This window comes from Rana temporaria, chromosome 9, assembly GCF_905171775.1.
Source record: "Rana temporaria chromosome 9, aRanTem1.1, whole genome shotgun sequence".
In the NCBI taxonomy this organism is placed as follows: Eukaryota; Metazoa; Chordata; class Amphibia; order Anura; family Ranidae; genus Rana; species Rana temporaria.
In genome coordinates, this window is record NC_053497.1 from 18782669 (window position 1) to 18810417 (window position 27749).

At 44.7% G+C, this 27749-nt stretch overlaps 1 protein-coding gene across 1 annotated transcript in view; it reads right to left on the minus strand.

The window, feature by feature from the left end:
- Positions 1-27749, minus strand: part of BGN (biglycan) — a 133239-nt gene that overhangs the window by 56490 nt on the left and 49000 nt on the right. The window contains exon 2 of the mRNA XM_040322892.1: positions 5206-5480. Within this exon, the coding sequence (XP_040178826.1) occupies positions 5206-5464 (259 nt within the window). The 5' untranslated portion in view covers positions 5465-5480. The remainder of the gene's footprint in view (positions 1-5205; positions 5481-27749) is intronic.

Here is a 27749-nt window from a genome sequence, read left to right on the forward strand (position 1 = left end):
ATTGTCATTTTCTCAGTAAACAATGCATTTTTATAGCATTTTTTGCTGTGAAAATGACAATGGTCCCAAAAATGTGTCAAAATTGTCTGAAGTGTCCGCCATAATTTCGCAGTCACGAAAAAAATCACTGATCGCTGCCATTAGTAGTAAAAATGTTTTTTTTATAAAAATGCAATAAAACTATCTTCTATTTTGTAAACGCTATAAATTTTGCGCAAACCAATCGATAAACGCTTATTGTGATTTTTTTTTACCAAAAATAGGTAGAAGAATACGTATCGGCCTAAACTGAGGGGAAAAAAAAACGTTTTTTTTTTATATCTTTTTTGGGGGAAATTTATTATAGCAAAAAGTAAAAAATATTGTTTTTTTTTTCAAAATTGAAGGTCTATTTTTGTTTATAGCGCAAAAAATAAAAACCGCAGAGGTGATCATATACCACCAAAAGAAAGCTCTATTTGTAGGAAAAAAAAGAACCCAATTTTGTTTGGGAGCCACATCGCACAACCGCGCAATTGTCAGTGCCGAATCGCAAAAACTGGCCAGGTCCTTTACCTGCATAAAGGTCCGGGTCTTAAGTGGTTAATAACATTTATTATTCTTAAACCAGCATTGGTTTTGTGTCCTGCCTTTGGTTGAAGACACTTTCCTCCTCCATGCTAACATCTGACATTACTGGCCTTGGCTGTTTTCCTCTAATAAACATTGAATAATCTGTTTAGTGTTATGTAATACAGATTTCAGTTTCTAGTTAAGTAAAGCAGGATGGGTTCATCATAATCGAGCACCATTTTGCTTGCTCATTGCCAAAGGGTCCATTAGGCCGGAAAGGCCTTTTTTTTTAGATAGGGCAGTTTAACATTCCCGTCTCTCACCAGCAACTAAGTAAGTATCATAAACATTCCAGGTCCATAAATCAGACTGTTTCTGCCTTCACAATGAAGTAAGCGGCTTTCTATTGGGACCCCGAGCACCATTTGTACATGTCTGAAAGTTTAAGCTGATCGAAAGAATCTAACGGGATATTTTTTTTCCTTGGCTGGAACAAGGCAGCTCTCCCTGGAAGGCCCAATGGAATCTAATTTAGTACAATACAGTTCTGGCTACGTATGTATGCCTGAATATTTTATACTTTTTTTAGAAAAAGTCAAGGGGCCAGATTCACAAAGAGATACGATGGCGGATCTCCTGATCCGCCGTCGTATCTCTGAGTCCAGCCGGTCGGATCTATGCGACTGATTCATAAGAATCAGTTCCGCATAGATCTCCCTTAGATCCGACTGGTGTAAGTGACTTACACCGTCGGATCTTAGGCTGCAATCTCCCGCCGGCCGCTAGGTGTCGCCTCGGTCTTTTACGCGTCGGATATGCAAATGAGGAGAACCGCCGATTCAGAAACGAACGCCCGCCCGTCGCTTTTTTTTTACGTCGTTTGCGTTCGGCTTTTTCCGGCAGATAGTTACCCCTGCTATATGAGGGGTAGCTAATGTTAAGTATGGCCGTCGTTCCCGCGCTGAGTTTCAAATTTTTACGTTGTTTGCGTAAGTCGGTCTGGAATACGGATGGCCGCAATTGACGTTGCCGGCGAAAACAATGACGTCCTAGCGACGTCATTTGGAGCATGCGCACTGGGAAATTTCGCCGGCGGCGCATGCGCAGTTAAATCGACACGGGAACGCGCCTGATTTAAATTGTACACTCCCCCTAGCCGCGGAATTTGAATTCTGCCGGGGTAGTTACGATCAGACGGTGCAATTTTCGAGGTAAGTGCTTTGTGAATACTGCACTAGCCTCGCTAAATTGCACCGGCGGATCGTAAATCACATAGATTACGCGGATCTAAAGATCCGCTAATCTATGTGAATCTAGCCCAAGGTTTCCAGCACAGTTCTTTTGCACAAGCACTGATTGGCAACTGTGTAGGAGGGTGGTACGTCGCACCCTTTTTTGCCCCAACAAGCCGGCCTAACACTCAAGCGGAGGGCAGAGATGGTAGTCAGGTGACAATCTGCAGGTCGCTCGCTCACTTCTGCATTTGTGATCTGAAGTAAATATTTTTTTTCGCACGATCGTTGCTTAACTCTAGAGAAAACCTGCAAAGGATTTTATTGTCCTCTGACCTAGGCTTCAGGTGACCATCTTAGGGGGTCCTGAGTCTGATTGGACACAGAGCTTCACCGAGATTTGGGCAGCCATATTGGATCCAGAGACACTATATACAGACCCTACTGGGGGGGTCGACCCTGAGATCGCTCACTCACTTCCACATTAGCGTTAAGAAATAAATACAGCCATCAATCGATAATTGCTTACCTCTGCTGCTAGGGTAAACCTGCATAGGACTGTTTTCTTCTTTGACCTAAGCTTAAGGTGGACATCTTGGGGGAGCCTTTGGTTGAACACAGAGCTCCTCCAAGATTTGGACAGCCATATTGGACCCAAAAAGACTATGTAATAACTCTCCTGGGAGGAAAATCCACTGATTGCTCACTTACTTCCACATTAGTAGTCAGACGTAAATCAACAATCACATGATGGTTGCTTACCTCTGGTGCTAGGGAAAACCTGTAGAGGACTGACTGATTTGACACAGAGCTCCCCCAAGATTTGGGCAACCATATTGGACCCAGAGAGGCTATATATATAGAGGCTGCAGGGTCATTGTGGTAAACCTTGCTGTAAGGGGAGTATGAGATAGGGACAGAGACCTAGCTTGGGAGAGAAATTATTAGCGCAGATAGAGGTTCCTGAGGAGCAGGGACAGCTTAGCAGCAGACCGGTGTAACCTTGGATAATTCTTGAAGTTTGAGGAAGGACCCTTTTGCCCAGCCCTACCTTTGAATTTGCACATCCTTGCACCCTTTATCAACCAGCACAGCACTTTATTGTGAGGATCACTGTAAGCCTAAGGGGACCTCACATTTTTTACGTGTATTATTATACTGTCTAATATTTATTACATAAACCAGAAAATTCTTACAAGATGCTGCCTCATCTGGTCCCCTTAAATCACAGCCACCTAATTGGCCCCATTCACAAGTGTAAATGTCCCTTCTTGGAAGATGGAGGTTGGGTTGCCCATGATCTGCGGCTTATGTAGAACACAATGCTATAGGTTTCTCCAAGCAACTGAACCACCATTGCTTTAATATGGGTGCTCCCTTTACCTCTACTGGTGGGACATTCCAAAAGGATAAGGCCACAGTGGAATAAGTCTCCAAAGGGTTCATGTGCAAGACCAATGTTTTGGCTACCATTCAACTACTAACCAAGTTAATAACGCTTCCATTCATTGCATTGATAGATAGAAGCCATGTTCAGGTCTGTATTACAACAGAAGGGGTCTAGGCACCCATCTGACTGACATTTAGTATAAATGGGTCCCAAGATGACCGTGCTGATTATCCAATTGATTATCAGAAAATGTAATTGTTTTTTTCCCCCAGCAACCTAATAAGATACAGTACAATCTTATCATGACTTAAGCAAAGCATTTTGAATATCATCACACAAGTAACAAGACTTGTCTAGGCGCCCTACAGGGTATGATAAAATAGTATTGTTGTGTTTTGGCTTGCCTAGTTGCTTTCTGCTATTCATTTAAAAAACAGTGTCTGGATTTCGCACCTAAAGAATGCCACATAGGACATTCACAACAACAGTAATTTTTACACTTTAAACAAAGGTTCATCTTTAAAGCTTAACATCCTTAAAAATTCTGTCTTGTGTAAAAGTGGGCTAAAAAAAATGAAGAAACATTCTCTCTGTGTATGATTTTTACAGTGTATGTTGTGTTTGCAAAGCAATCATCAGTGGAAAAATTTAGTGGTCTAACACCTGCTATTTACTGTGCCAACCTCTTAGGAAAAATCTCCATTAGTCTACAAATTCCCTTATGCCCCATTCACAATTTCCATCAAGAAAAGTTTGATGTGAGCTTTTGGACGGAAATTCCGACCGTGTGTACGCTCCATCTGACTTTTTCTGTCGGAATTTCTGACAAGAAAAATTTGAGAGCTGGTTCTCAAATTTTCAGACGGGAAAAGTTCTTGTTGGAAATTCCGATCATCTGTATGCAATTCCAACTGAGAAAAATCTTACGCGTTGCTCGGAATCATTGAACTTAATTTTTCTCGGCTCGTCGTAGTGTTGTACGTCACCGCGTTCTTGACGGTTGGAATTTGGTGTGACCATGTGTATGCAACACAAGTTTGAGCCAAAAATCCGTCGGAAAAAAATCCACTGTTTTCTTGTCGGAATTTCCGATCGTGTTTAAGCAGCATTAGAGTGAATCCAGCGACTTATTTTAAAAAGTGAATGTAAAACCAAAACTTTTATTTTTAGTTTTAGATAGAGTAAGGAAAGAACCCTATTGGGTTATTTCTAGTTGCTGTGTCCTGCTGCAAAGACTTAACTTAACTTTCTGTTAGGGTGACCACATTTTCAAACTACAATTCAGGGACACCTCCCCTTCCCAAAAATCAGCTTGTGCTGTAATGAATCATTGCACAGTGATTGGACACAACATGCGGGATTTATGATTTCTCCAATCACAAACAGGGGGCGGGATTGTGCTCCTCCAGGCATTCCTGACCAGGACAAGTACTCTCAGTGACTAAAGCGGTGATGTGGCAGCCTTTTTTGGGGGCACCAGATTAGCCCGGGAGGGTGGCTGTGTCAGTTTCATTCTGGGACACTGTATTGTCCTGGAATGAAGGTGCCCGGGACAGACCTGCAAAATGCAGGACTGTCCCGGGCAATCCGGGACACGTGGTCACCCTACTTCCTGTCCTTGAGATGCATGGAAGGAGAGGCCATCTCCCCAATGGAGGAAGGTCTAAGCAGGCTTTTATTGTTGACTGCACCTTCATTGACATTATTCACTGGTATTCCTGTTGGAGCAGCATCTGTGACCAAGGAGACATCAGTAAAAAACTGACAAGGGATCTAACCCTAACCACCTAGCCGTGTGTAGACAGTCTATTTTCTTTGGTCTACAGTCTATTTTCTTCCATAAAAGCCAGATCTGCATCCTCTGTTGGTCTCAGAATTTTACCCTGTGTGGCTCAGAAGCACTGCATTGGAAGGGTACAAAGAATATGTCTCCACTAAGCGGCATACACCCCTCCATTTTTTGGAAGTAAAAGCCCCTTTATGGTTACCCATTTTATAATTTTCCAACATCCACAGCTAAAGGGAACTCACCCAGATCTGAGCATTGGACCACACGCAAGTGGCACTGACACCCGAAGGGACAGAGGTCCATTGGAGGCATATGAGGTGGAAAAGCTGTGGGTCCTTTTTTCCCGGGAGTAGCAGTACTGAATCCTGAGCCTTCCTCATTTGCTTCATCTCTCATCATTGTTAGCCCATCGTCCATGGAAAAGTCCCAGAATCCTCTCTGCTCAAAAGGCAGGGCATTGCAGAGAAGCACAGAGGTGCATATGAGAAGTAGAACCTTCATTATTTCCAGAGATAGCCTAAAATGAGAAGAAGTAAGCGGTCAGTTATGTTTGTATGTTAGAACATTTAGATACGTTTATTGCAGGTAACTTAAATAATGAAATATACAACCAATGCTTTTACTTCATAATTACTACTGAAACATCTTTGAGCTGTCCCACAGCATAGTTTTACTTCTCCTCCTCACCCTTATCCTGGTGACTGGACAGTGAAAGAAGGAGGAGCACACTAACCAGCAAATCTCTTTGTCACTATTGCTCCTTTTGTAGGCTCCATTCCAGAAAGGCTTCAGAGTAATCTAGAACACACTGCACATGTACATCATTAGAGGGCCAATTGAAAGAAGAGACAGCTGGTCCCCTGATATCCAAAGTAAGAAGATATTGGCCTCGGGACCCAACATGCGAGGGTCTTTGGCCGATTATGGCAAGATAGCGCTGGTTTTGCTGTTTACCTCATTTGGCCATAACCAATATTTTAAACTCCAGGTCAGCCATCCCACATATTTGCTAACGGTAGGCTGCTAACCTTCCCTGAATTGCGAGCCAAGTTTGGCCTGCCAGATACCATGCACTACTACTACCTTCAGCTTCAACATGTGGTTGTTGCACAGGGAGAAGCGGTTGAATGGGCTCAGTCACCCGCCCCCATGTTTCATGTTTTGCACACCAGCACTGAGACTAAAGGGTTCATCTCCCAATGCTATCAAATGCTGTTGGCGAAACATCTGCAAGCATTTCCCTGTAAGGCGGAAGTCCTTGTGGGAGAGGGACCTTGGTTAATTGACGGGGGATCAGTGGAAGGAAGCCATGCAATCTGTAACCATATGCTCTCTGAATGTTGTGTAGAAAGTGTCCCAGCTATACATCTTGTTGAGAGTCCATTACACCCCGACAAAACTCAATAAGATGGGTAGGTTGCCAGACCCTTTGTGTTGCCACTGCTGACAGCACAACGGAGACCTCATTCCTCTCCTGAGGAGGTGCCCGAAGCTTCACAGGTATTGGAGTGAGGTGGTGGGTACCCTTAACGGAGTGTTTCAAACGACGATCCCTGTTGATCCTCTGTGTTGCTTGCTGGGGGTCCTGGAGGATGTGATTCCTGAGGAATTGACCAGAATCACAGTCTCTGGAGCCCTATTTCAGGCCAGAAAGCTTATATTGATGGGATGAAAATCAATCTTACCACCTACCACCACCTCATGGGTAGCACACATGGGGAATACTCTCATTATGGAAAAGTATATATACCAACATAGTGGTAGCCTGGGCAGGTTTGAACAAATTTGGTCCCAATGGCTGGATACTCCCGGTTTGAGCCCCAGGGAGCTAGTGTTGTCCATAATTTTACAATGTCCATAACACTACTCTACACATGTATTCTGTACTTAGAAATGCAATATTGTGGTGCTACACCTAGGTGTTCATCTGGTTTTTGTCAGCGGAGGGGAACCTCTGTCTTATGTTCAATAAAAACCTTTTTGATAAAAAAATAAATAAATCCAGGTCAGCCATTGCACATGTACTAGAAACAATGGAGCAAAAACAAGGCCATCCCAGCTTCCCATAGTAACAATAGCCTTACAGTAGACCACGAGAGGCTGATATCAAATGCAGTTATTACACTGCTTGCATAAAATATATATACAGCATATATATTGTACAGGACACCACGGATGAGTCCTGAATGGGAGATCTATTTCCCCATTGCTTGGCTTGTGTCTTCCTTTAAAAGGGAAAATGGGAACACATTTTAGTACTCAGGGGTTTTCACCCAAGAAGGTTGAGGGACTCTGGGGTAGTTCATTTTTTTTTTTTTTTAACCACTTCAGACTCAACCACAGCAAGAGACTTGCTCATGATTTCATTCATTCATTAGTATCGTCTCTTCTTCGGTTTTGCATCATTTGTGGTTTTCCAAAGGTTGATTTGTATGTATATCTTTTACTTCATTATATATATATTTTTTCTTTTCCCCCCTCCTTGCTATTTATTATTTTATCTATCAAATTTAATTATAAAACCATACCCACCCCTATCCCCTAATGGTTTGTTCCTTCCTTTCTTGTCTTCTTTCATCTTATATTGTCCTCTGGGGTAGTTCATTCAGAGTGGAGAGGACTGATTTGCAGTGCTCTTTGGACTGGTAAATCCTCATTTGGAACCCAGAATTCGGAGGTTCAGAGAATTTATGTAGGTAAGAGCCTTCAAACCCTAATTACGATCATTTTTCAGCATGTCCCAAAAACGACGTTTTCCCAACTTCATCATTAAAACGACTTTGCCTATACACCATCGCTTTTAAAAAATTATCTAGCAAAGCGCGGTGACGTACAACACGTACGACGGCACTATAAAGGGGAAGTTCCATTCGCCATGGGGCTGCTTTAGCTGATTCCGTGTTAGTAAAAGACGATTCGCGCTTTCTGTCTGTTACAGCGTGATGAATGTGCTTACTCCATTATGAACGGTAGTTTTACCAGAACGAGCGCTCCCGTCTCATAACTTGCTTCTGAGCATGCGCAGATTTTTTACGTCGTTTTAGCCCACACACGATCATTTTTTACAACCCGAAAAACGACATTGTTTAAAACGACGTTTAAAAATGCAGCATGTTCGAATTATTTTTTAGTTTTTTTTCAGAACCTGAAAAATGATGTGTAGCCCACACACGGTCATTTTAAATGACGTTTTTGAAAAACTACATTTTTTTTCATGCCGAAAAATGATCGTGTGTACACGGCATGAGTCCTGACAGGCCTGAAAAGGAACAGAAGGGATCAGCACCTGTCTGTGTGGGAATTAAGTGGTTTACAGCTGTGAGAAAGTGTGGACTACCTTGAAGGAGAGACAGGGTCCTTTCAGACGTCCTTTCAGTTTTTCAGTCCGCTCCGTCGGCTCAGCGGGGATTCCCGCTGAGCTCTCGGCGGATAGGGCGGTCCCCGCACACAGTGCAGGGACCGCCCTGTCTCTGTTCCGCTGTCCCCTATGGGGAACCTGATGCAGACGGACCGTGTGTCCGTCTGCATCAGTTCCGTTCCGTCGGACGGAAGAAAAATAGGGTTTTCTTCCGTCCGAAAACCAGATCCCGACGGACGCGGACGCTAGCGGATGCTCCATCCGCTAACGGACGCGTTCCCATAGGGATTCATTACAAGTCCGTTAACGGACTTGTAATGAACGGACAGGCGGAGCGGACGTGTGAAAGAGCCCAAACTGGACTGGTGTTTGCATCACCTCAATGTAGTCGGGAACCTTGAGCCCTGATGTATGACTGCTATAGCAACGGTGAGCCAACATGTTGATTTATACCAGAGTTATAGACTGTCTTGCATTTGTGTTGCTGAAATAAGCTGTTTACTTGCTTGTTTTTAGTGGACAATATAGACTATTTACTTTTGCAAACGGTAGGCTGGTGATTTTGGGCTCCCCATATTAACAGGGCCAGGTAGTACAGACAGTCGTCCTGTACTGGGCCCTGGCCCCATTAGTTCAATAGGGGGGGCCCAGGCACCTGTCAAACTGGAGGAACAACTGTACTAACTTATTGCTCTACTGCTGGTTCCCCCTACAGTGCTTCCAGGTTCTCCTCTACTCCCTCCCTCCAGCCACAGGGGGCCTTGTCAGGTAGGCTGTACATTGCCACGTGATTTATAACAGCAGCCTTGCATATTATATATTTGTGGATATGTTCATAATTATTAACTTGTGCCTTTTATATCAGCCTGGAGTTAAGCTTTAACTGGGACCTCTGCTGGTTTTGCATCACAGGTTCTCCTTTAAAACGTCATAGTTCTATTCCAAATGCGTGCCTTGAAATCTGGGTACAAACCCCTGCGAACGAGTACAGTACATTTTCTATTTTGAGAAAAGCAACAGAAGGAAAGAATGTGCCTGAATATTGCGGTGTGACTCTTGTTTGAAATGACCATTCTGTCTCTCAGCGTCCGTCTAAAATAGCTGCAAAATTACAGCTTGTGACCAGCTGCCGGCTTGACAATTACAGGAACAAAACAGCCAAAGTACAGTTACATATTGAGCAGAATAATTCAGTTCTCCCTGGGCTGAAACTGTCATTCAGAGAGACTTGCTAGGCTACAAAGTAATTAGGACTGATTGATTGGAGACATCAAAAGTGTAAACGGCGTGACATTTAAAGTTCGGTATGCTCTTCGTATTCTGTACATTGGGACACATTCATTAGAGGAAATCATTGATGGATCTTTTTCTTGGGTATCCTCTATCTAGACATCGATCATGTTCTGTATTATTAAGAGTGAATTCTAGACCTATGGAAGCCAAAACCACTTACAGAACGGAAGATATGCCCCCTTAAAGCGGAGTTCCACCCAAAAATTAAACTTCCGCTTTTCGGACCCCCCTCCGGTGTCACATATGGCACCTTTCAGGAGGGAGGGGGTGCAGATACCTGTCTAAGGTATTTGCTCCCACTTCCGGGAATACACTACTGTGGCAGCCACGCCCCTACCCGAAGCCCCCCGCTGTCTTCTGGGAAAACACACTGTTCCCAGGAGAGAGCGGGGACCAGTGACGGCGCGCCGCGCTACTCGCGCATGCGCAGTAGGGAACCGGGCAGTGAAGCCGCAATGCTTCACTTCCCATTTCCCTCACCGAGGATGGCAGCGGGTGCAGCCGAGCGACGAGCGATTGCTCGCCCTCAGCTGCCGACATCGCGGGTGTGCTGGACAGGTAAGTGTCCATATTTTAAAAGTCAGCAGCTGCGGTGTTTAGAGCTGCTGGCCTTTAAAAAAAAAATTGGCGGAACCTCCGCTTTAATGACCAGGCCATTTTTTGCGATTCGGCACTGCGTCACTTTAACTGACATCTGCGTGATCGTGCGACGCTGTACCTAAACAAAATTGATGTCCCTTTTTCCCCACAAATAGAGATTTATTTTGGTGGCATTTGATCACCTCTTTTACTTTTTGCGCTATAAAAAAAAAAAGTCTGCCAATTTTGAAAAAAATATATACCGTGTTTGCCGGCGTATAAGACGACCCCCTAATTTTCCAGCTAAAATGTTGGTTTTGGGATATACTCACCGTATAAGACGACCCCTTACTGTGCCATTATTACATGCCTCACTGTGCCATTATTACATGCCTCACTGTGCCATTATTACATGCCTCACTGTGCAATTATTACATGTCTCACTGTACCATTATTACATGCCTCACTGTACCATTATTACATGCCTCACTGTGCCATTATTACATGCCTCACTGTGCCATTATACATGCCTCACTGTGCCATTATTACATGCCTCACTGTGCCATATAACATGCCTCACTGTGCCATTATTACATGCCTCACTGTGCCATTATACATGCCTCACTGTGCCATTATTACATGCCACACTGTACCATGATTACATGCCTCACTGTGCAATTATTACATGCCTCACTGTACCATTATTACATGCCTCACTGTACCATTATTACATGCCTCACTGTGCCATTATTACATACCTTGCTGTGCCATTATTACATGCATCGCTCTGCAATTATTACATGCCTCACTGTTCTATTCCCTGCCTCAAAAAATCTCCCTACCTTCTCCTGTTTGCAGCATACAGACGGCGGCCATCCATTATTCAAAAGCCGCGCCTCCTTCTCAGGCTGTTCCGTGATAGGCGGAACACTAATTTTCCCAGCAGAGCCTCTGTTCAGTGTTCCGCCTATCACGGATGTCCTCTCGTCCGAGGCCGAGGCTCCTCCCTGCATCCAAGCCCAATTTGTAGGCATGTCAACTATTAATCAGTGGCAATGCTCAGTTGGCACAACCCTGTGTGTAGTGAGGATGCATGTTGATGTCATTCACCGATGTCAGTTGCACAGACCAAGAAGTATCCCCCCAGCCTGCATGTATACAGACATTGTATGTGTGAAAGGAGTCCAGATAGAGCACTGCTGTGAATAAGCTTGTGTTGTAAATTGCTTATCTGACACCCTCCACCCAAATTTCTAGTGATGCAGGTTGTCTTTGGCAAGCACATGGAACCAGAAACACACTTTGTCAATTATGCCTCATTATATAGTCATATCCTTGATATTTTGTGGTTGAAAAAGCAGTGGGGGGTGGGGGGGGGTTAGCTGTCAACCACAGGATCTCAGCTTATACAACAAATAGAGAATAAGGCAACAATAAAAAGGAAGTGAGACTTCTTTGGGAACAAAATTCTTGCTTAACCATTTGTTGCAATCAGAAAAACCTTCTGGCAGTGGTGTCGCTAGGGGGTGGCTTCTGGTGCTAAAGCCCCGAATCTCTTACTATAGCCCCAAGTCTCTTACCAGGTGCACAGCAGCGGTGCCGTACTCCCACCACGGCACTTTTGCACTAACATTGACAACCAATGTGAGGGTGCACTACAATTTTCACGGTCTGATTTTCTCATTATTATTATTATTATTAATATTAATAATAATAATAAATGATTTTATCATATAGAGTTATGGGTGTCAAATATGCTAACTATACCACATTTCCTATTATTTTATTTTATTCTAAATCCACAACCTACTGTTCACTCAGGTTCTCTGAGGTGAAAGGTATTTCAAAGGTTCCTTCATGTTAAAGAGATTGGGAGAGACTGTGCTAGAGCCAGTTCATGTGGAAGACTATTACAGATTTTTACAGCTCAGACCGCTTGAAAACATATTACCGTATATACTTGAGTATAAGCCGAGGCACCTAATTTTACCACAAAAAAACTGGGATAACTTATTGACTCGAGTATAAGCCTAGGGTGTCCATCTGCATGCCTCACTGTGCCCATGCCTCACTGTGTCCATGTGCATGCCTCACTGTGCCCATGCCTCACTGTGCCCATGCCTCACTGTGCCCATGCCTCACTGTGCCCATGCCTCACTGTGCCCATGCCTAGACTGACGTTTAACATGGAAGTCTATGAAAGGGGTTCCTGGCTTTGAAAAATCAGTGCTCCCCTGCCGTAGGTCCCCCAGACAACAAACTTTGCATACTTATAGAGGAGACATGGGTCCAGGAGACCTACGACCGGCCAGTACCAGGTCCCCAAAATCACCAAAGAAATTACCGTTTAAATGTGTTGTAAAGGTAATTTGTTTCCCCCTAAATAGCTTCCTTTACCTTAGTGCAGTCCTCCTTCACTTACCTCATCCTTCCATTTTGCTTTTAAATGTCCTTATTTCTTCTGAGAAATCCTCACTTCCTGTTCTTCTGTATGTAACCCTTGAGGGGGGAGGGGGCAAGCAGGAGAGTCAGGACACCCACTAACATACAGCTCCTTTCTCTATCTGCAACATAGCGAGCGTCCTGACTCTCCTGCTTGCCCCCTCCCCCCTCAAGGGAGGGGGCGAGCACGACACTCCACACCAGGGAGAAAGCCTCGCTTTACTGTGTGGAGTTACAGACAGAAGAACAGAAAGTGAGGATTTCTCAGAAGAAATAAGGACATTTAAAAGCAATTTACCTTTACAACCCCTTTAACATGGGAGTCTATGGAAAGGGTGCCTGGTTTTGAAAAATCGCTGCTCCCCGGCCGTAGGTCCCCCCGGACAACAAACTTTGCACACTTGTAGAGGAAGAGTGGGGCTACATGTGTGCCAAGTTTACAGCCGGCTGGTACCGGGTCCCCCAAATCGGGGAGATCAGGCGCAAAAAGGTGACTCGAGCATAAGCCAAGGGGGCATTTTCAGCACAAAAAAATGTGCTAAAAAAAAACTTGGCTTATACTCGAGTATATGCGGTATATAGTAAGGTATTGTATGCATACATTACCTTTAGGAGTCATTAATGTAATATTAGGTACACTCAGTCTTGTAACGCAATTATTGTATTGCCCTTTTATGAATTACTCATCAGCCTGAATCTTGAATATGGGGTACCGTTTTTGAGCAACACAATGCAGCCAAGGACATAGTAGATTTGGAGAAGGCTCAGTCTTGGATAACCACTATACAGTAAAGGCATGAGAAGTCTAACCTAAGGCTAGTAAAATTGGCTTGTCTACTTTGAGAGAGAAAGGTATCTTAGAAATGCTATAATTAATAGTATGAATAAAACTAAGGTCAACATACTGTAAAGTTCTGACTGATTCCCTTTTTTTCCAAGAACTGTATGAAAGGGACATCAGATGTTTATGAAGGAAAAATGATTTCACCATCAATATCGGAAAGGGTTGTTTGCGGTAAAATTAACTAAGCTGTGGAATGGTCTACTGTATGAGGTAGTGATGGAAAACTCAACATAATAACTACAACTACTGCGGTTTCCATAATTATAATGACTGTGTTCTGAAATTATTTTGAACCAGGGAACTACCGTATTTATTGGGGTATAGCACGCTCCCGCGTATAGCGCGCACCCCTAAAGTTGCCCCGAATTCCTGTGGAAAAAAGATTTTTGTACTTACATTTTTGGTGTCTTGCGCGGCGTTCATCGGCGGCCTCGTCGGGTCCGGCGTCCGTCTGCGGCTTCGGGTGTCCTCTTCGTCGGGTCTGGCGTCCTTCTGCGGCGTTCTCCCCGCTCGTTTCCCACTTTCCCGCGCCGAGTTTGAATACTGCGCCGGCATATACCGAGCGCAGTACACTCGTGTATAGTCGGGCAGGCTCGGCTACTCTCGCGCTGACGTCCTGTACGTCCAGGACGTCAGCGCGAGAGGAGCCGAGACTGCCCGACTATACACGAGTGTACTGCGCTCGGTATATGCCGGCGCAGTATTCAAACTCGGCGCGGGAAAGCGGGTATCGGTGTATATCGCGCACCCACAATTTTGCCCTGATTTTCAGGGCAAAAAAGTGCGCGGTATACGCCGATAAATACGGTAATTGGACTGTCATGGATGTTGGCAAAAGAGGGTACTTTGACATAATCATTCTTAGTGTCTGCTATTCTACCTTAGTAGGTCCTCCAGGTGGACACTTATTGAGAGACAAAGCTTCTCCTCTTCATATTATTGATATAACCATAGGGCATTGGGCATCGTGAATGAGTTGCCGCAGAAGATCTGTGGCATGAATACGGTACTATTGTAGCACCCTGCTCCCAATGATTGGGGGACTATTATGAATTTAGGGAGCGTTTGAGCCTATAGCTGTCTCAAACTTTACTAATTTCATTGAAATTAGCCTCTGTTCTGGCTATAGTTGTGCTTGATAGAAGTTTTCCCCTGTTGCCTGTAGGTGGCGTTACCACCTCAGGCCCATGTTGGAACACAAGCTAACCATGGTGAGTTGAGTGACTCTTCTCGGCAGCAGCTCAGTGGGAGTGGTGCCCTGCTGTGCTTGCTGGGAGGGGATACTTAATAGGCAGACATGTTTTTTTAGGGTCTTCGCCTCGTGGCCCTCCTGGCGCGAGGTATGTGCGTGTGATTCCAGCCCCGGGACCACGTTGGTCCGAGGCTGCATCGCTGTTTAGTAGGCCCAGCTATGATGGCTGGGTCCTCCACCAAGGTTATAAAAGCCTCTTACCGGATGGAATTGATCTCCAAATTATAAGAGATCAAATATGGCATGATAAGAGACAAAGATGGATAGTATCCCATAGGAAGCCACAGCGCTGGAATCCTGATAAACTGTGTCCTTACGTTAGATAAGTGCTCCCGATGAACCATCCAGGGGTATGCAAAAACAGAAGGGACTCACATAGCGTAAAACCTTCTTTAATTGGTAAAATCAAGCGAAAATTGCACTTACATATAGTCAGCAAACATGGAGCATAAAAAACAAGCCGGCCATCTTGACACACAGCCCGTATCCGGGAAGAAGATGCGCATCTTTTCTTTTGTGGATTCAGTGTTTCACTCGGGAGATTGTTCATATGAATTTGCCTGTGTGGCGGGACTGACTACCTAATTTGAACTTTTTCACTCACTTATGTTTCATTTGATCATTAATTTAGCGCGATCTCTTCCTTTTTGCATTATTGTCTGTGTGGTATAACACTTTTTGATCGCTGCTTTTTTCACCAAAATAAGCGCAATATTTTTTTCTTTACTATGCTGGCTGGGGCCTATGATTCTGGAATGGATCCCAAGCTGTCCGTCCAAGTGGAGGAAGCTGCTTAACGAAGGAGACCGGGGGAGGACCTGCCCTGGAGGAAACCAAGCAAAGCAAGCTGATGTCTCGGGGGAGGCCTGGTGAATTCATTAACAAGGGATCCACAACTCTATATGCTCTTCTACTGTAAGGCTGGAAATTCGGGACTAAAATCCTGTGACAGAGGATTCTTGGCTATCCATTTCGTTCTTAGACGGTCTGTGGCAGAGACAGTTTCCATGCTGTCCGTGCATCATCCCGGCTGCTAGGCCAAGTGAGAGGGGTCTATCCGGGTGAGCAATACCCACTAAAAGAGTGGGGAATACTGCACCTGAACTATTTTTGTGTATTCTGTACCATGCACCCGAACCTTCCCCTTCTCTCTATCCTCTCCACTTTCTTCACAAGTTTTATGCAGCGAAAATAAAACCTAACAGTTGAAGGTTTTACATCTTGTGTGGACATTGCAGTTTTTACAGACTTTCTTCCCTTGACAACGAACTTAGAGGTAACATGCAAAAGCCCAAATTAAACCAGCAGCTTATTTGGGGGTAGTGCTACACTATTATTATACTATTTATATTAATAAAAATAGCCCTGACTGCAGGAAGTAGATGTATGGGACCATTACCGTATTTATCGGCGTATATCGCGCACTTTTTTGCCCTGAAAATCAGGGCAAAATCGGATACCCGAAGCCGCAGAAGGACGCCAGACCCGCCGAAGAGGACACCCGAAGCCGCAGAAGGACGCCGGACCCGACGAGGCCGCCGATGGACGCGGCGCAAGACACCAAAACTGTAAGTACAAAAATAACTTTTTTTCCACAGGATTGGGGGTCACTTTAGGGGTGCGCGTTATACGCGGGAGCGCGTTATACCGCGATAAATACGGTAACTTGAATACAGGGCCACATTCATGCATAGGTGATGAGTAGGATCCCTATGGAGGGTTATAGTGACCCTTTAGTGAGGAACGTGACGAATCACTGGTCAAAGTGATGATCCCATCACATCTGCCTGGAACAATGTCTCCCTATATCTAGTCCCATCCCAAACTAGGCATGTTCCAAACTAGCACATGGAAATTTTATGACACGCTTGGGTTCTTTAAATTTTTTCTGTTAAAATATGACTCCTCTTGTTAGCAGGAAACCATGCCTGGGAGAAAACCATATCTAACGTTAAACAGATCAGCCAACATATTTTCTTTTCCCATTTGTTCGGCTGAACTGTCTGGGCCTGGGGCTTCAATTATCACTTGTTTTTATCTGATTGATGATGGTCTGTTGTTTTTTTGGCATGCCTGAAAATTAATCCTTTGTTCTTTTAATTGGTGATTTTTACCATAACTTCTCAAGTCTGTTTGATTTTTAAACAATTTTTTTATTGTTGTGCAGAATAAGTGGTCTAGAACAAAATTAAAAATAATCAATCAATATATCAGTTTCTTTTCTTGGTTATTAAAGTGGGATACACTCTCTAAAATAACAATACCTTGGATTGCGAGTATAATTTGTTCCAGAAACATGCTTGTAATCCAAAGCACTTGTATACCAAAGCAAATTACCCCCGTAAGAAATAATGAAAACTCAAATGATTCGTTCCACAACCATTTATTAACCACTTAAGACCCGGACCTTTAGGCAGCTAAAGGACCCGACCAGGTTTTGCGATTCGCCACTGCGTCGCTTTAACAGACAATTGCGCGGTCGTGCGACGTGGCTCCCAAACAAAATTGGCGTCCTTTTTTTCCCACAAATAGAGCTTTCTTTTGGTGGTAATTGATCACCTCTGCGGTTTTTATTTTTTGTGCTATAAACAAAAATAGAGCGACAATTTTAAAAAAAAATCAATATTTTTTACTTTTTGCTATAATAAATATCCCCCAAAAATATATAAAAAAATAAAAATGTTCCTCAGTTTAGGCCGATACGTATTTTTCTACCTACTTTTGGTAAAAAAAAAATGCAATAAGTGTTTATCGGTTGGTTTGCGCAAAATTTATAGCGTTTACAATATAGGGCATAGTTTTATTGCATTTTTATAAAAAAAAATAGTTTTACTACTAATGGCGGCAATCAGCGATTTTTTTTCGTGACTGCGACATTATGGGGGGACACTTTGGACAATTTTGACACATTTTTGGGACCATTGTCATTTTCACAGCAAAAAATAGATTTAAAATGCATTGTTTACTGTGAAAATGACAATTGCAGTTTGGGAGTTAACCACAAGGGGGGGGGGGGGGCGCTGAAGGGGTTATGTATGACCTAATATGTGTTTACAACTGTAGGGGGGTGTGACTGTAGGTGTGACGTCATCGATTGTGTATCCCTATAAAAGGGATCACACGATCGATGACGGCGCCACAGTGAAGAACAGGGAAGCTGTGTTTACACACACCTCTCCCCGTTCTTCAGCTCCGGGGACCGATCACGGGACTCCAGCGGCAATCGGGTCCCGCGGTCCCGGAGCTTCAGACCGGGTCGCGGGCACGCGCCCACGACCCACGGCTGGGCACTAGTAGAGGACGTGCATGTGCCCAGCCGTGCCATTCTGCCAACGTAAATGTGCAGGAGGCGGTCCTTAAGCGGTTAATAGGTCTTTCAGTTTGTAGTCCATATAAAAAGATTATAGCAATGTGATAAGTTGTGTAACCATAAAATGTCCGTCCACAAATGGAAGCCTCCACAAGGGGATTAGAAGCAAAATCCAGCGGGAGAATCAGAGTATAAAAGAGAAGAGAGGCGCATGTAAAGCCCTGTACACACGATAAGTTTGTCCGATGAAAACAGACCGATGGACTGTTTTCATCAGACAAACCGATCGTGTGTGGGCCCCATCGGTTTGTTTTCCATCAGTGAAAAAAACTAGAACATGTTTTAAATTTTTCCTATGGATAAAAAACAGATAGAAAAAAACGATCGTCTGTGTGGAAATCCATCGGTCAAAAATCCACGCATGTTCAGAATCAAGTTGACGCGTGCTCGGAAGAATTGAACTTAATTTTTTTTCCAGCACGTCGTAGTGCTTTACGTCACCGCGTTTTGACACGGTCGGATTTTTGACTGATGGTGCGTAGGCACGACTGATGAAAGTCAGCTTCATCAGATATCCAACGAAAAAATCCATCAGATATCCGATCGTGTGTACGAGGCTTTAGTGTAGCAAAATGTTGCTAAATGTTGTACCTTCATTAAATGTAGTCATATTGGCGCCTCTCTTCTATTTAATACTCAGTTGTGACATGACGCTACTCTTATATCAAGACACCGCTTGTATATCAAGTCAAAATGTATTAAAAAATGTTGCTTGTCTTGCAAAACGCTCTCAAACCAAGTTACTCTCAAACCAAGGTTTTACTGTACTGCAAGTTAATTTAAGCAGACCGTTAGCCAAAGATAACAAGGTTAATTAAATAGCCCATTAAATGAAACAATAACAAAACCAACTTCTCAAAACTAGCACTTCCGACGCGCAAAATTCAGACGATGCTCGGAAACAATTCGACTCATGCTCGGAATTATTGAACTTAAAGCGGTGGTTCACCCTTAGAGGGCACTTTTTCCCCTTAGATTCCTGCTCGTTTTTACTAGGGGAATCGGCTATTGGTTTTAAAATATGAGCATTACTTACCCTTTACGAGATGCATCCTCTTCGTCGCTTCCGGGTATGGGCTGCGGGAATGGGAGTTCCTTCTTGATTGACAGTCTTCCGAGAGGCTTCCGACGGTCGCATCCATCGCGTCACGATTTTCCGAAAGAAGCCAAACGTCGGTGCGCAGGCGCAGTATAGAGCCGCACCGACGTTCGGCTTCTTTCGGCTACGAGTGACGCGATGGATGCGACCGTCGGAAGCCTCTCGGAAGACTGTCAATCAAGAAGGAACGCCCGCTCCCGAAGACCCATACCCGGAAGCGACGGAAGAAGATGCATCTCGAAAACGGGTAAGTACTGCTCATATTTTAATACAAATAGCCGATTCCCCTAGACAAAACGAGCAGGAATCTAAGGGGAAAAGGGGAAACATTTTATAAATGGGTGAACTCCCGCTTTAATTCTCTCGGCTCGTCATAGTGTTGTATATCACCGCGTTCTTGACGGAAAATAGTTCAGAGAACTTTTGTGTGACCGTGTGTATGCAAGCCAAGCTTGACTGGAATTCCGTCGGAAAACCATCCAGGGTTTTTCCGTTGGACGTTTTACAGGTATATTCTGAGATCAACGGTTAGAGGCAGGAAAAAAATTATTCTCATTCACATTCCTGATTGGAGCTCACTGGCAGAAAAAATGTAAAACTCATCTAAACTTTGTACAAAAAATGCTCTATATGAGCGTTTTTAACTCCAAAGAGAACAAATGTTCTTTTAAGCCCAGTGTGCATGGATCCTAAGAGAGGGCAAATCTTCCAATGGGGGGACTAGTTTTGGTGACAACCAGGGATTCCCTCACTTTCTAAGGGATTTCCTCTCAACTCCTGTTTTGGCTATGGGACAGGAATTGAAGGGAAATCACCCAATGGGACACACAAAAAAAAAAATTCAGACAGGGGGTATAACCGACCCTTCTACTTTAACAAAGGTGTATGAAGATAGGGGACAAACAAGCTACTGTATCACCACATTTGGGAACCATCTTCACATGTGCTGTGTTGCATATATTGATACCATTTATATGGGCCAGTTTCTGAAATAAGTCCACCTTGTCCAGCCATGTTAATCTGACCCTCTTTTGTGTTGGTGCCTTGGAGGGTCTCCCCATGGGCCATTGAGGACCTGTTGTTTGGTTGGGCATATGCTGTGGAGATGGTAGAATGTAGATCAGTCATCATGTAACCTACCTGTGATGCATTGACCAGAATACAGGCCTCAACAAATTTGTGATCTGACTCTTTGTATTGTATTGGTTTTGTGGTGACCTACCTGTATAAGAACCTAAATAGTAATTCAGACCACCTCACATTCCACCTATTGGTAAACTTTTGGATAAATGGACACTTTAGGTTCACTGGTGGTCTTGCCTACTGGTTGGGTTTATAGCAGTTCATTATGCTGATCACAGAGCCTACGGTTCGTTTGAAAAATTTTAAATAACTGACAACCTGGAATGTCCCAGTCCCAGTCCCAAAAGCAGCCCTCTATAAAAAAAAAAATATGTTTTGGGTTCTAAAGGGTAACTGGTGTTGTCCTAAACGTTTCCATTACATCTTCATTCTATCTCTACTGAGACAGGTTCACCTTTACTCAAATCCTTCATTCTATCTTCCCCATAACATTAGGTATACAAATGTTCAACCAGTCTTTCTAGAAGACTTTTATATAGGGCATATCGCTTTGCCTATTCAGGTCAAAATGAAATTGTCTGTACGTAGGACCCCTAATGTCATGGTCAGGCTTGGAGACCAGTAGCTATAGCAGTAGAGAAGCTCCCACCAATCATCTAGAGTATATAAGTACACAAGCAGGTCACCCTGTCGGATGACACAGGCTCACCCGAGGTGTGTGATCTAAGCACTAACTGGTATTCACCAAAGTTCCTGATGGTGGAGATGGGTACCTGGTCAAGGTCCTCAGGATCGCCCCACCAGGAGTTGAGCAAGCTGCGGTCCAGTAGCTGATATAGCATGTACAAATCAAGCATAGTCGAGGAACAAGCCAAATGTCGAAAACGAATTGTTGCAGGTTGGGATCAAGCAGAAGTGTAGTCTAGGCACAAGCCAAAGGTCGACAACGAATGGCACTGGTGATAAGGGCAGTTAAAGGTATGCAAAGGAGCAAGATATCGGCTGGAGAGAGAACAGTAATCTGGCAAACAAAGCGCAAAGGCATGGCTTAAAGCGGTGATCCAGCCATAATTCATTTTTTGGCAATCTCAACATCATTACACTGAATATTCTTCTAAACATATCAATATTTCCAGATTGGTTGATAAATCTGTTCAAAAACTTACATCATATCTTCTCAAATATCTTGTGGCCGTTTCCATGATAGCTGTGGGCATCTGAAGCCCAGTTCATTTCTCTTCCTGTTTTTCCCAAGAGAGGTGCATGCTGGGTAACCAGCATCTACCTCTCGCTCTCACGCATGCGCAGTTAAACAGCGCTCGTTTTTTTTCAGGAGAGTAAAGCCAACAGACTCTTGGGAAATGATGACACTCATTTCCGAGGAGGCCAGGCGAGTAAGGAAGGGAAGTAGATCCACCGCTGACTAGGAACTAGGCAGATTTGAAAGCAAGTCAAAAAAATATTTTCCTGACAGACTCCATGGCAGCCTACGTGTGGGTTAACCCCGCCTCTCATACCTCATAGGACCCTACTCCCATAAAGCTTTGCTTCCTGGCCATAGACAGTGTTCCTTTTTTGTCCTCCTCCTAGGACCTATTTTATTTTCAATCTAAAAGGTTCAGTCCTGGCGGTTTTTATTTTGGGAGATGATATGTACTAGTGTCCAACATGTCCCAGCTATTAGCAGGGTGAAGTGAACAGTACAAACTGATGCCTGGTAGAGCTTACTATCCAGCCATTGGCTGGCAAGCAACTTTGGTCGTTTATCCTGGCTATTAGCAAGGAGGCCCTTTTCCCCTATATGAAGTTTCCCAGGCGGTGAATACATGCTCCCTGTTCCAGGCTGGACCGGATCACTGGTGAAGTATAATCTTTTATGTTTTAAAATCTCACATGGCAGCTGTTTATGTTTGTTGTTCGTTGCGCCGCACAGCCTTACCTGTTGGTCAAATGGCCGCTGGAACGCATGCTGCGTTCCACCTCTTCCTCCACTCAATTCCTGTGTGTGAGAGCCTGCGCGCGCACGCGAGTCTCCGGCTCGCGCGTGCGCAGTAGCGTCTGATCGCCGTTCGCGCATGCGCACACGGTAGCAAGGGTCACGCCAGTCACAGCGCAGTTGCGCGGTGGACGCGGCGGGCGCGGTGACGTCATTAGGGCGGCAGGTTTAAAAGACTGTCAGTGACAGCTGATCCTGGGGGTGCTCCTAGGATCGTTTTCTGACTTCCAGGCACGGTTTCTGTTGGACAAGGTAAGGTGCCCTGTGGCACTTGGTATCTTCTACTGCATCATGTTACTGCTATTGTACTTGCCTATGCCCTATTCTTATCATCTAAACTTCTGATTGTTTGCAGTGTAAAACTTTTTTCACTATGGATGTCTCACCGCCCCCCGGTGGCCAACCCTTGCACCGCAGGTAGGATGGAAATTTTTAATTTCCTCTGCCTGTCTGTTTGGGTCATTAATACTGTATTTATTTCTGATTTCCCTTTTTTTCTGTTACCATCAGCCCTTCTAGGTCTGATCGTCAGCCTTCAGTCCATGAAGATATTGACGTCACTAGATTACATCGACATCATTCTAGAGCAAGTTCTAAACGCCCAAAGAGCAGGTCACCTTCCAGACATCATGGGGAAAAATATAGATCCACCTCTGAGCGTCATTCCCACCGTCATTCCAGCAGCTCTGGAAGAAGGTCTTGCTGGGGGTGCAGGGCTCAAGTCCCAGAAGACAAATCCCTCTGTGATTCCTGTTTTTCTCGGGCTACAAGAGAAAGAGAAGGTGGAGACCAACAAGTAGAAGCTCTAGTCAGGAAAGTGGTCCTGGAATCTCTGAATAAACCTGATCCCAGTGGTGATATCCTTTCGCCTGTAGTTCCAGCTCCAGTCCTTGTACAAGATGACTCTGAAGTTCCGGGTCCATCTCAGCGTAATCGCTCCTCAAGTTTATCCTCCTTTAGTGAGGAAGAGAGTGTCGTCAATTCCACTGGATTTGACTTTTCTCTAGTCCCAAATCTGGTGAAGGCAGTTAAAACCGCTCTAAAATGGGAAGATCCGGTGGAAGCTCCTAATAAACAGAAAAAATATTTTAAACACCTCAAAAAAGAGCGTCCTAGCTTTCCCCTTTTGGGTGAACTTAGTGAAATGATCACTGATGAGTGGACCTCCACTGAAAGAAAGAATTCCTTGATCTCCAAAGTGTCAAAAATGTATCCATTTAAACGTGAAGAAGTGAAACACCTAGAGTCGGCCCCTTTGGTGGATGCCGCTTTAATGAGACTGGTCAAGCATGTTACTCTTCCTTTAGAAGACACAGTTTCTTTTAAAGATGCTTTGGATAGGAAGATTGATACTGACCTCAAGCGCATATATATTACAGCAGGTATGGCTTGTAAGCCAGCTCTGGCCCTTGCGGCCCTCTCCAAAGCAATGGAGACCTGGACAGATGAGGTGGATTCTACTCTTTCAAATGTGTCTGGTCTCCTGGTCAGAGACCTACCAGTTCACGAAATAAGAATGGCGGCTGCCTTTATGGGAGAAGCTTCCCTTGACATTATCCGCTTAGTGGCACGGGTCATGCTCTCATCTGTTACAGCTAAACGCGCCCTATGGCTCCGTCCTTGGGTAGCCGACCCAGCCTCTAAACAGGCATGGTGCCGTATTCCCTTTCAAGGGTCTTCCCTGTTCGGGAACAAACTTGACAGCGCTATCTCCCGTGCCACAGGGGGTAAGTCAGGTTTCCTTCCCCAAGACCGTCGTCCCTTCAACCAAAGGAAATTTTTTCCCAGGCAAGACCAAGATCGTGCTAGAGAGGCTCGTCGGTACAAGCCGGGTAGAGAGTTCAGGAAAAATTGGAGAAGAAACCAACCTTCGGGTCAAAAACCCACAAAAGGGGCAACTCCGGGTAACCGTGACACCCCTAAGTCCTTTTGATATTGGGATCGCTCAGACGGAGCAGGTTGGAGCTCGGCTTCTGCAATTCCGGCACGTTTGGGCAGCCTTGATAAAAGACTTTTGGACAATCAAGACAGTATCCTTAGGTCACTCCTGGACCTTTGTCAACCCTCCTATACTTCAGTTTGTCCCCACAACTCTGCCTCACTCAGAAGAAAAGAGAAATATCCTTCTAACATACACAGACACTCTCTTGTCTCAGGGCGCCGCTATACAAGTTCCAGCGGCAGAAAGATTTCAGGGAATGTACTCACCTCTGTTCATGGTTTTGAAGAAGTCCGGCTCTTGGAGGCCAGTGATAGACCTGACGCATCTGAACACCTTTATAAAAAAGGAAAAATTCAAGATGGAGTCACTTCTCACAATTCGTCAGACCATTCTACCGGGCGACTGGCTTGTATCAATCGACTTGAAGGATGCCTACTTCCACGTGCCCATAGCGGCAGAATTTCAGAAATACCTTCGGTTCGCAGTAGGCAGTGTTCACCTTCAGTTCACGTGTCTCCCATTCGGGCTTACAACATCGCCGCGAGTGTTTTCAAAGCTCTTACTGGCTGTCGTGGCCTTAATCAGAATGAAAGGCATCCGTCTATACCACTATCTAGACGACCTGCTGTTACTTTCACAGAACAGGGAACAGATATTGATACATCGGGCTCAAGTTATCCTTACTTTGACCGAGTTCGGCTGGCTTTTGAACAGGGAAAAGAGTCATCTAGAACCCACACAGTCCCTAGTCTTCCTCGGTGCCCAGTTCGATACGATCCAGAGTACAATTTCTCTACCCTTAGAAAAAATCCCAGTCATCCGGGAAAGAGTTCGTCTTGCGTTGGAGTCCCCTTTTCTCAAAGCTTCACTTTGTCTCAAAATTATAGGCACCATGGTATCCACGACGCCCATGGTCAGATGGGCACAATGGCGAATGCGTCCTTTCCAGAGGGGTTTTCTCCAACAATGGGATCCGAGGCCCCAGGACCAATTAATCCGGATAACTCAGTCAATGAGGGACAGCCTCCTCTGGTGGCTTCTGCGGAAAAATCTCCTCAATTGTCTCTCAATAGCCCCTGTCTCCTGGATCACAGTTACATCCGACGCCAGCAACAGCGGCTGGGGTGCCCTTTGCCTGAAAGAAGTAGCTCAAGGGAAGTGGGATTTCCCATCTCGAAAGGTAGTATCCAATATCCTGGAACTCCGTGCAGCCTTCTGTGCCCTTCAAGCCTTCACCCATCTGGTAAAGGGGTCGTCAGTCCTTCTAAGGATGGACAATACGACAGCCGTGTCTTACATAAAAAGACAAGGAGGCACTCGCAGTTTGTCCCTTCTGAGGGAGGTGGAGCCGATTATGTCATGGGCTCAGACACATCTGACAGATCTAACAGCAGTTTATCTCCCCGGAACTCAGAATATTCAAGCAGATTTCCTATCGAGGACGACACTCGACAACAACGAGTGGTCTCTCCACAGCGAGGTTTTCATCTGGATCCTGTCACTAGGATTCACACCGGAAGTGGACCTATTTGCATCCCCGTGCAACTACAAACTGGAGAAATTTTACACAAGAAATCGCTGTCCCCAAGCACTCGGGGTGGATGCTCTAACAGATCAGTGGATGTTCCACAAAGCCTATGCCTTTCCCCCAACTCCAGTTATTCTCCGGTTCCTGTCGAGACTCAGATGGGAGAAAGTCGAGGTGGTCGCAATAATTCCTTACTGGCCCAACAGACCATGGTTTCCACTGTTGTTTCAGTTGAGCTTCCGGGATCCAGTTCTGCTCCCATCCAGACCAGATCTCTTGCTCCAGGGTTCGACCCCTCACCCTTGTCCATCACACCTGCACCTGATGGCCTGGTTTTTGAGAGGGAAAGATTGGAAGCGCTAGGTTGCCCAAGCCAAGCAATCTCTACATTACTAAATGCCAGGAAAGTGAGCACCAATAAAGTCTATCAGAGGATATGGTCCAAGTTCTCGGATTACACCTCCTCCATGAACAGTTCAGCCAAAGTCCCCAGAGTACAGGACATTTTGGGCTTCCTCCAAACTGGGCTTGACCTACCCTTATCAGTCAGCTCCTTGAGGGTCCAAGTATCAGCAATCTCTGCTTTCACAGGTATTTCGTGGGCCAGACATTCCCTTGTCCGTCAATTCTTCAAGGGAGCCATGAGGTTAAGACCTTTAAGAAAACCAAGATTTTCTAAGTGGGATCTTCCATTAGTCTTGGACTTTTTTTCAGGAGATCAAGATTCAACTAATCAATCTATCAAAGATCTTTCCCTCAAGATTGTCTTCCTTGTGGCTATAACATCTGCCAAAAGGGTCTCCGAAATTGGCTCTCTAGGCTCCAAAGAACCGTTCCTCACCTTTTTTCCGGACCGTGTAGTGTTGATTCCAATGCTGGGTTCCAAGCCTAAAGTCACGTCAGTCTTTCATGAAAACCAGGAAATTGTACTTCCCACATTTCATTCTTCTGAGGGTTCTATGGTTCATCCTCTGGATGTCGGCAAAATCCTTAAACAATATCTGGAAGCCACAGCGTCCTTCCGTAAATCTGATCATTTGTTTGTGTCATTCCATGGAAAAAACAAAGGCATGCGTGCTTCCTCCAGAACCATCGCCACATGGATCGTCCAAGCTATCCAAAGGGCTTACAAGGCTAAAGGGTTGGCTCTTCCTGAAGCGGTAACCGCTCATTCCACGAGGAGCGTCTCTACATCATGGGCGGCTGCCCGACATGTTTCCCCTGAAGTTATTTGCAAAGCGGCCTCTTGGTCGTCCTTAAATACATTTATGACGCACTATTGCGTAGAACCGGCCTCCTTGTCGTCGGTTAATTTTGGTTTGAATATATTATCTGTTGACAATGTCAATTAAAATTTTGTTTCTTTAACCAGCAATTGCCCACCCGGGTGTGTTTGGCTAGTCATTTCCCACACGTAGGCTGCCATGGAGTCTGTCAGGAAAAAGGAAAATTTATATGAAATACTTACCGTAATTTTCCTTTCCTGATGGACTCCATGGCAGCAGGAGTTCCCTCCCTTTTGCTGGAGTAGGCTATGTTACGGAACACTGTCTATGGCCAGGAAGCAAAGCTTTATGGGAGTAGGGTCCTATGAGGTATGAGAGGCGGGGTTAACCCACACGTAGGCTGCCATGGAGTCCATCAGGAAAGGAAAATTACGGTAAGTATTTCATATAAATTTTCCTTTTTTTTGGAAAATGTTTTTTTTTAGATTAAAGGGAACCTATTGATAGGAAGTTTATTTTTAGGGTGGACCTCCGCTTTAAATAGGAAGTTCATGGGAGGAGCAAAGAGTTCAAGGTTCACTAGAAACAAGGCACATGACAAGATTCATGTATACTTACTTACCCAGCCATGCTTTTCCAACACTATCATGCACTGCCTAATGGAGCAGGGTATCCAGGTATGGGGGAACATTTAATTACCAGACCCAAACCCGGTCATGTTGGAGGGGTGCCATGACATCAACCCCTGTAAAAGTGCCAACATTAGTTTGTCAT